Raw genomic sequence first — 8,142 nt, forward strand, 5'->3', positions numbered from 1 at the left:
TTTGCAGACAAAAGCACAGTGTTTGACAGGCTTGTCCTACCAAAGCAGCTGTCGTAGCCGGGAGAAAATGAAGATCCTGAAGACAAAATCCTTGCTGTTAAAAGTAGGTTACAGCAGCCACACCGAGGGACTGCAAGGCTCAGTGGCAAGGCCAAGGGAACTGTGGTCAGGCCTCCCATGCTGCTTTGACCATGTCTGCAGCTGGAATCTTTCTGAGCTGTTGAACTGCAAAGGTAAAGACAGTGAGAACCGAAGACCACCCCTGCTGAGCAGGCTGCTCCCCTGCCCCAGCACCCCTCACTCAATAAGGGTAGATCTAAGTGGCAAGATGAGGAAAACCTGGCTCAAAAAAAAAAAAAAAGGGAATATTAAACCTCCCCAGACTTCCCCCTACTGCACTTCATTGTTTTGTTCCATGTTTGGTAAAGCAACATGTAAACAGCAACACTGAAAACTTAAAATAAAAGACTTTATTTTCTCCAAATAACATTTATTTTCCTTTCTTTTTTTAAAAAAAAAAAGTCTTTTAACACTTTGACCATTTGCAGACAAAACGAAAATATGCAACAGCCATGTAAATCAACATCCTTTCTTCCACTTAAAAAAAAAATAAAAAAGCATCCTTCAAACCAAAAGCACACATGGATTAGTTACAATCCATAAGTTTCACGACTGTACAACCCCGAGGGTTCCCACACGTGCAAACATGAACACCCACATGTACAAGAAAAGCAGCACACAACTGGTGAACTGTTTGTTCAGGTGGTTACGCCTCAAAGTCTTTGTTTTAAAGATTTTTAGCAAGGAAAGTCTGGCAAATCCCATCAACCACATGTTATATGAGCCTCTCCTGGCTGGTGGAAAAGTTTCCTGCATTTAAATGTCTCCTAAAGGTTCCACTTGTTATAAGTGGTAAGTGTCTACAGCCACTGGCTAATTCTTTTAGCAAATTTCATTCTTAAGACTTGAGCTCAGCTTTGGACCCATAAGGAGTCACAAGAGAGGGCTCGATGGCAATTCAAATTATTGCCTGAAGAGCAGGCAATGAACAGCCAGAGGCTGAGAGCTTCTCTGGCATAAACAGCTCCATTTGATCCTTCTGTCAAGTGACTGAAGTGCACAAAGAACTGGAACTAAGGACATCAGCATGGCATTCACAAAACAGTTGCGAGAATGAGATGGAGAAACCATTAAAATTTCCCTTGCCAAAGTCTGATAATCTCAGTTCTCAGCTGCTGAAGTGCTAAAAAAGAGGCTGATACTCAAAGGCTACGAGGTGAAATTCAGAGGCTCTTGTTTAAAAATGAGAAACAGGGACAAGTACTGATAAACACCATAATTCCATATCACCCAGAATGGTAAGGCAAGTTACACAGGACTTGCCCCACTTCATCATTAAGAATTAAACCAGCTGTAAATAAAAGGGATGTCAAAAGACAGTTTTTAGGGATGGTAACAGGAGGCTCTGAGGCTCCAGCTCACTGGTCAGCCCTTGCTTTCACTGATTCAAGGACTCCATGTTATCCTGCATCCTAAAGCACTCGGCTCAGTGGCCAGAAATCAAGGTTTGGTTTTCCTTTCTCCTACTTTCCACGTGGACAATATAGTGCAAGTGGGACTGATAGTTCAAAACATCTTCCCAGCACTCCCAATGTCACACCAAGGTTTTACAGTAACACTGCCTTCACATTAACAACGTTTTTAACACCTTCTGCCTGCCTGTGAAACCAGGTCTAGCAGCAGCAACTCGCCCAGTTCTGGAATGACTTCAAAGTGAAATGTTCCCAGTCATTTGCTGCTGCTGAGCTTGCACAATCAGGTGGAGCTGTCTCTTTGCGATGGCCGTGTTTAAATCCCACAGGAACTCCAACAGCTTGCCCTGGAGGAGAACCTCCATGGGCACGAACTGCAGGACCTGCTGGGGGGAGTCTGTGTCCAGTAAAGAGCTCATCAGGGTATTCAGCTGCTGCAGATATTGGACAACCGGAGCGGGGAGGCCCCGGTACCCAACGCACAGCAGAGCGGCGCCGGGTCCCAGGGGCTCCCGCGAGGTGGGACACGCGAACGTGACTCCTCTGAAACAGCAGTGCAGGATGAACACCAGCCCGGCTGTGAAGCGCGTCAGGCAAGAGAGGAGAGGCAAAACCAACGCATCTCCCGTCGTAAGCTGGTTCAGGGAACGCAGAACACACTCCAGAAGCTGCTGCTGGTACTTGGGTTCTCCGTCATAGAGAGAGGAGAGGCTGAAAGTCAGCAGCGTGGCCGAGTCCACGGGCTTCACCTCCATACTGGGCCGGCTCTCTGTACCACAGAGGGAGGGAAAGCCCACCACAAGGCACTTGAATTGGTCACTACAACTTTCATTTAGGGCGTCTTGATGACACCTGGAAAGATCAGACACTTTGGCCAGTATCAGTTCCCCGGGAAGAACTTCACAGGAGTGACAAGGCTGCAGCACTGCTCTGCTCTTCAGCTTCCCCCCACCCACCTTCTTCACAGCTTCATTGAGACTTTCCAAGACTTGACCATCACAAAACGGGGAACATTTTACCACTGGTAGTCTTTTTCCTTCCAAAATGTACCACAAGCTACATTCGAGGTTAGAAGGTGATCCTTCCAGGATGCACATGCTCCCAGCATTATTTGAACTATGGTCTTCAGCCAAGTGATTAAAATAGCCCTTTGCCACTTTATCATTCCAGGTCAAGGTTTCCATCATCTTCCTTTCGTTGTATGTACTAAAATATTTGTTTCTTTGCCCAAACCACTTTGCATTCATGCTGCAACCAGCCTGAGATTTCTTGACAAGCCAGTTTTTTCTGGCAATGGGTTTCATACGAAACCTTTGCATGAAGAACTGTGCTGCACAGTCTCTTAACTCGTTCAGTTTGATCTGCTCTGCTTCTTCCATGCGCTCAAAGAGACGGATGTTCTCAGAGATTGTCTCTACCTGGCACTTGTGGAAGAACACGCAACACTCTTCATGTGTTTTAAGGAAAGATTCCGGTAGTGCATGCTGGGGAAAAAGGGCTTTGTTGACCACTTCTGTTCCAAAGTTCTGCGTCATTTTAGGAAGCAGCAGATGGAGGCTCTCCCTGCCCAAATAACGCAGACAAACCACATAGGCCTCTGAGTTTCCAGCTTTGCTAGTGGCTGGCTTAAAGACATGGACCTCCTCGAAAGAGCAGTTTAGCAGAAAGAGCAGGTTGACAGAACAGTGTTCAAACAGCGTGAACATCTTCAGAACGAAGGATCCTCCAGTGCCCAGGATCATCAGAGCAGTGACTGTTTCACAGTACAGAAGGGGTGAGACCAGAGCTTCCTGCTCACCCGGATTTCCCTGGCAATCAAAGCTGCCATCAGCAGTCACCAAGTGAACTGTGGTCATGCTGCTCACAAAGTTCTGAAGTCCTGACAGATGCCTTAATGTCATCACATCCCCAGTGTTATCTGGGCCAAAGTACCACCAAGGCAACGTATTTGCTATCAGACGGTCGTCCATGATCATCATAAGGGTGTCATTGGCTTCATGGTACGGGTTTAGAGTATTAGCTACCCAATTCCAGTGGCAAGGGACATGGTGGGACTTCAAGTAGTGATTGAGACTGGCTATGAAAGCTCCAGGTGCTTCACAGAGGTGGACAGAATTCAGTTCTCCCTCCTGGAGAGCTTCTTCTGGGAGAAGAGGAAAACTGCACAGGATCTCATGAAATTTGCACCACGCCTGGGTGCACAGCTCAGCATTCACAGACTTCCTCACGTGAGATATTATTTTCCCTGCTTTATTGGTAAAGGAGGTGTGCCGATGCCAGTCCTCCAGGTTCTTATCACTCAGCTGGTTCTTCACTTCATTCATTGAGTCCTTCAGAGCCAGGAGCGAGTGAAATTCCTTGTGATCACATGTAAAAACATTGCTGGGATCTGGCAGCTTCCAGTCATTATTCACTGGCTCAGTGTAAGTAAACTTCTTTGCAAAGAGCTTCTCAATTTCAGAAAGAACTTCAGGACTGAACTTTTCAAGGTTTGTCTTCTGGTCAACATAAGGCTGCTTACTTTTGTCCATTCTTGGATGGATTCACAACCTGGAAAACAGCAGGGGAGAAGAAATTCCAATCATACAGGTTATAGAAATAGGCAAAGTTTTTCATAAAAAATAAAAATGTCTCCTGCTTAACCTCGGTATTCCAGAACGGGAGAGAAATGCTCCACAGAATCATGCACCAATGAGGAAAAGAAATGAGGGCTATCCTGAATAAGGCCATTTGGAACTCAGGAGGTTCACCAGTTCAGTTGCCCTTCTTGCTATTTAAACAGCAAGGGAAGAAGAGTTTGCTGCTGCTTTGGCCCTTCACTGACTCCACTGTGTGGGTCTAAACACTTACATGCAAACACCTCTCTCAGTCACAAAAGAGAACACACCACAAGCTCTACAAATTAAACAAGTGGCCCAGAAATCTTTTAATCTGTTCATGGCAGTATTTATCTGAGAGGTCAAAGTATGGAAGGGAGGGAGCCACAGGGAAAGGCTCCCTTTGAAAGGGAGCACGGCTGCTGCTCTCCCAGTTTCCCAACAGGGAATAACCCTCCCATCTCTTCCACCAGACCCCATGTGATGCTGGGAAAGCCCTCACTGGCACCCTCCAGCACAGTCCCTCAGCTGAAGAGGCCCTGGGGGGAGGTTGGACACCAGCCTGTGAGCAAAGCCCCTTTTTTTGTGCTCAGCATCACAGCTCTCTGCCAGGCCCCTGCAAACCCTTATGCCTCCCTTTTCTGACTGAAAAAACTGTGATAAATCCGAAGTGAAAGGAGAGTTGTTTGCAGCTGTGGTCAATGTGAACATGTGCTTGATGTTGAAGAAGAAAGTAGTGCCAAGTGTTGTGCTGCGAGTGGATAAAAGCAGATGAACACAAGCACACTCTGCACAGAGCCAACGAGGCTGCTGCCATCTGCTCCAGCGCCCAGCACAAAGCACACACGGCACAAGTGACAGTCACTAACCAGAAACCAGCCAGCCAGCAATTTATTCCGAACTAAAACGTTCATTTAAGCAAAATAATTTAATCGAAATTACCACCAGAGACAGGAAACCTCTCTGCGTATCATTTCAGCCACCCCCTTCCCTTCAAAAGCAAAATATAATCATCTTAACGTGTTATGAAATAGCTGGGTGAGAAAAACTACTGGATTAAAATTGAAAGAATTGAGAAACTTTGGAAGCAAACAGCACAAAGAATGGCCAACCTCAACACTTTGCTCTTCCCCTCGAACCCACGTGGCATCTCAGGCCATGGCCATGGCCATCTCCCCTCATCACCATCAGCCCTCTGGAGAGAGACACGTGGTCACACACACGGCTGAGGTTTTCTCTCTTTAAGGCCTTTCAATGAGCAGGTTTAGTTTCACTGTCCTTTGCACAAATGTACTCTGGCTTCAACCTCATCCTTTCTCACAGCATGTGCTGGAGGGGAGAGGGAAACTCAGGGAAACACAGAGACTGCTGTGTCCTGGGCTAGTTTTCCTTCATTTTAAACACCATCTATGAGGCTTTTAATTACAGCTCACCCCAGGAAATCAGAGAAAAGGCTTGGGTTGGAGGGGACCTTAGAGGTTATCTCATTCCAACCCCCTGCCATGAGCAGGGACACCTTCCACTACACCAGGTCACTCCGACCTGGCCTTGAACACTTCCAGGGATGGGGCAGCCACAGCTTCTCTGGGCAACCTGTGCCAGGGCCTCAGCACCCTCACAGGGAAGGATTTCTTCCTAACATATGATCTACATCTCTCCTTTTTAAAAGCTTTCCCCCCTGCCCGTGTAAAAAGTCACTCTCCCTCCTTACTGTAAACCTTTAAGTACTGGAAGGGGCTCTACGGTCTCTCCAGAGCCCCCTCCAGGCTGAACCACCCCAGCTCCCTCAGCCTGTCCCAGAGCTGCTCCAGCCACAGCACTAACAAGCTCATCCCTAAATCCCTAACCAGGCTCTGCCAGCGCATGACAAAAACAATCCTGCTTTTCCATCATCATTTCCAGCTCCCCCCCTCACACACACACACACACACACACACACACACACACTCCCCGCCCCCGACCGGCGCTGCGCTCTGCGCTCCCCGCACGGCTCCTCACCCATCCCCGCGCTCGGCTGCGGCCCGGCCCGGCCGCCCGTCCCTCCGCCCCGGCCGCTCGTAGCGCCGCGCCCGCCCCAGGCGCCTCCCCGCGCCGCCCGCTCGCTACGCGAGGCCGCGGCTGCAGCGCGGCCCCGGAGCCGCCCCGGCTCTTACCCGCCGGCCCGGCCCGGCCCGGCCCCTCGCCCGGCCCCGCCGCCCGCACCTCCCTCCCTCCCTCCCGCTGCTCGGGGCCGCCGCGGGCACCGCCCCGGCCCGGGCGGTGAGGGCTGTGCTGCCGGGGCCTCGCCATGAGCGCGGGGGAAGGCTCGGGGCGCTGCGGGCGGAGGGTGAGGGCGGCCCCGGGCAGCGCGGAGGTGGAGGCCGTTTCCTTCTCAGGAGCTAAAGAGGGGCTGCTTCGTCGGGGAAAGGGGGAGCGGAGGAGCCGCCTCCCTGCAGTGGGGCAGCCCGGGGAGCGCTACCAGGAGTTATTCCCCCAGCACTTACCGGGTGGCTCGGGGAGAAGGCGGGAGGGAAGCGGGGTTGGGATGTGCTGGGCAGGGAGGGCCGGGGCTCAGCGCCCTGGGGGCTCAGGCCCTGCAGGGCTGTCCGGGGAGCAGAGCCTGAACCAAACTTCTTCCTTCATCTCCCAGCCCTGCAGAGGCCAGGGCTCAGCACCCCGTGGGTCTGCAGCCCGGCCTGTGCCTCCAGAGCCGGCAGTGATGCTCCTCCAGAGCTCGCTTGAGCCTCTGTAACCCACAAGGCAGGTACTTAAGAAGACTCTTCACATAATAACCCACTTTGGTGCCCCTTCTAAATCCTCAGGAGACTCGTTACACCCAGCTTGGTTTAGCATGAGGCATGAGCCTTGAAATATTAACAGATCCATAATGAGCATCATCAAGCATCCATTGCAGCAACCCTGGTTGCTGGAAACACACAGGTACTTTTTAGACAGTAAAACACAGGTACAACCCTGGAAACACACAGGTACTTTTTAGACAGTAAAACAGCATCTAATCTGCACACAGAGGCAGGAAGGTCAAAGCAGATTCATTATTACAGCAGACAGCAGGTGCAAGTTGCTCCCAGGACTTTAAATATCGTGGGGATTTTCCTATATGCAGGTTCAGGAATGAGGCACTGCCAGCCTGTTTGGGAACAAACAGCCAACACTGGAGCATGAGTAAGCAGAAATCCTTTGGCTTCAATGCCAGGCTTTCTGCTATTGACTTTTGCACTCTCACATACTTCTTCTTCACGAAGCTCAATCGAGCCCTAAGCCAGAAGTAGTTTTGGTACAGAAATTCAGTACTGTGACTACAAAGAACTCCACAATTGATGATATGACTTGGGAAAATTTTGCTAAAAGCCCAGTAATTGGAAAAAAAGCCCTTGACATGCCCATCTTAAGGATATAATATTGTATAGGTAAGTGATCTTTTCTCCTGCTCTAGGTAATAAAAGAACTAATATATTAAAGTAAGAAATCTATAACCACACAGTGTCTCTCTTTTCTTTTAAGGTACTTGTCTATTTTCAAAAATGAAGCAATAGTACTACAAAATAGAAAGAACCATAAGTATAGAAAAAGTCCACAGGAATACAGGAAAAGGAATACAGGACTAAAACTCTTGTAATCCTTGGAGAAAAAAAAAAAAATAAGATAATGTATTTTTTAAAGCTAAAACTCTCCTATTGACCCCTAATAAGGAGTGTAACCAAAAGGTACTGGCTACCTCACCAGAAGCTTTACCTAATGAGAAGGAGTTGAGGTGCAGATGGAAGATTTCTGTGTCTGCAACACCTCTGCACCTTTTGACTGGCCTGTTTGAAAATCACTTGTAATCAATCAAGGTGTTTGGCTGTGTAAGGGTGGGAGGGAGAGCTGGGGCGAATGAATGAAAGCAGGTGAGCAGCTGGTGAGGTGGGGAGTTGGGGGTGTGGTCTCTCTTTTATTGCTCAGGGCACTCGGTAATGGCATTGCTAAAATCTTATCTTTAAGCTCATGAGAATTTCAAGTTAATGAGAATGTGG

The 8,142-nt window shown here is 49.0% G+C and overlaps 1 protein-coding gene across 3 annotated transcripts; it reads right to left on the reverse strand.

Moving 5' to 3' along the window:
• Positions 1-469: 469 nt before the first annotated feature.
• Positions 470-6,722, reverse strand: CMTR2 (cap methyltransferase 2). 3 transcript variants are annotated; one of them, XM_039380861.1, is made up of 2 exons: positions 6,613-6,722; positions 470-4,082 (listed from the first exon to the last, which is right to left on the reverse strand). In XM_039380861.1, the coding sequence occupies exon 2, from the start codon at positions 4,061-4,063 to the stop codon at positions 1,769-1,771; it is 2,295 nt and encodes a 764-aa protein (XP_039236795.1). In that variant the 5' UTR covers positions 4,064-4,082; positions 6,613-6,722; the 3' UTR covers positions 470-1,768. The 3 variants fall into 3 exon arrangements, with proteins under 3 accessions (XP_039236795.1, XP_027571970.1, XP_027571968.1); XM_027716169.2 differs by lacking the exon at positions 6,613-6,722 and adding an exon at positions 6,283-6,306; XM_027716167.2 differs by lacking the exon at positions 6,613-6,722 and adding an exon at positions 6,128-6,181.
• Between the last annotated feature and the right edge of the window lie 1,420 nt (positions 6,723-8,142).

Source organism: Pipra filicauda, unplaced genomic scaffold, assembly GCF_003945595.2.
Source record: "Pipra filicauda isolate LSUMZ 115617 unplaced genomic scaffold, ASM394559v2 scaffold205_size1947385_pilon, whole genome shotgun sequence".
NCBI lineage: Eukaryota > Metazoa > Chordata > Aves > Passeriformes > Pipridae > Pipra > Pipra filicauda.

Excerpts from the sequence above, each read along its gene's own strand:
- CMTR2 (XM_039380861.1), bottom strand. The coding sequence starts at position 4,063 with ATGGACAAAAGTAAGCAGCCTTATGTTGACCAGAAGACAAACCTTGAA.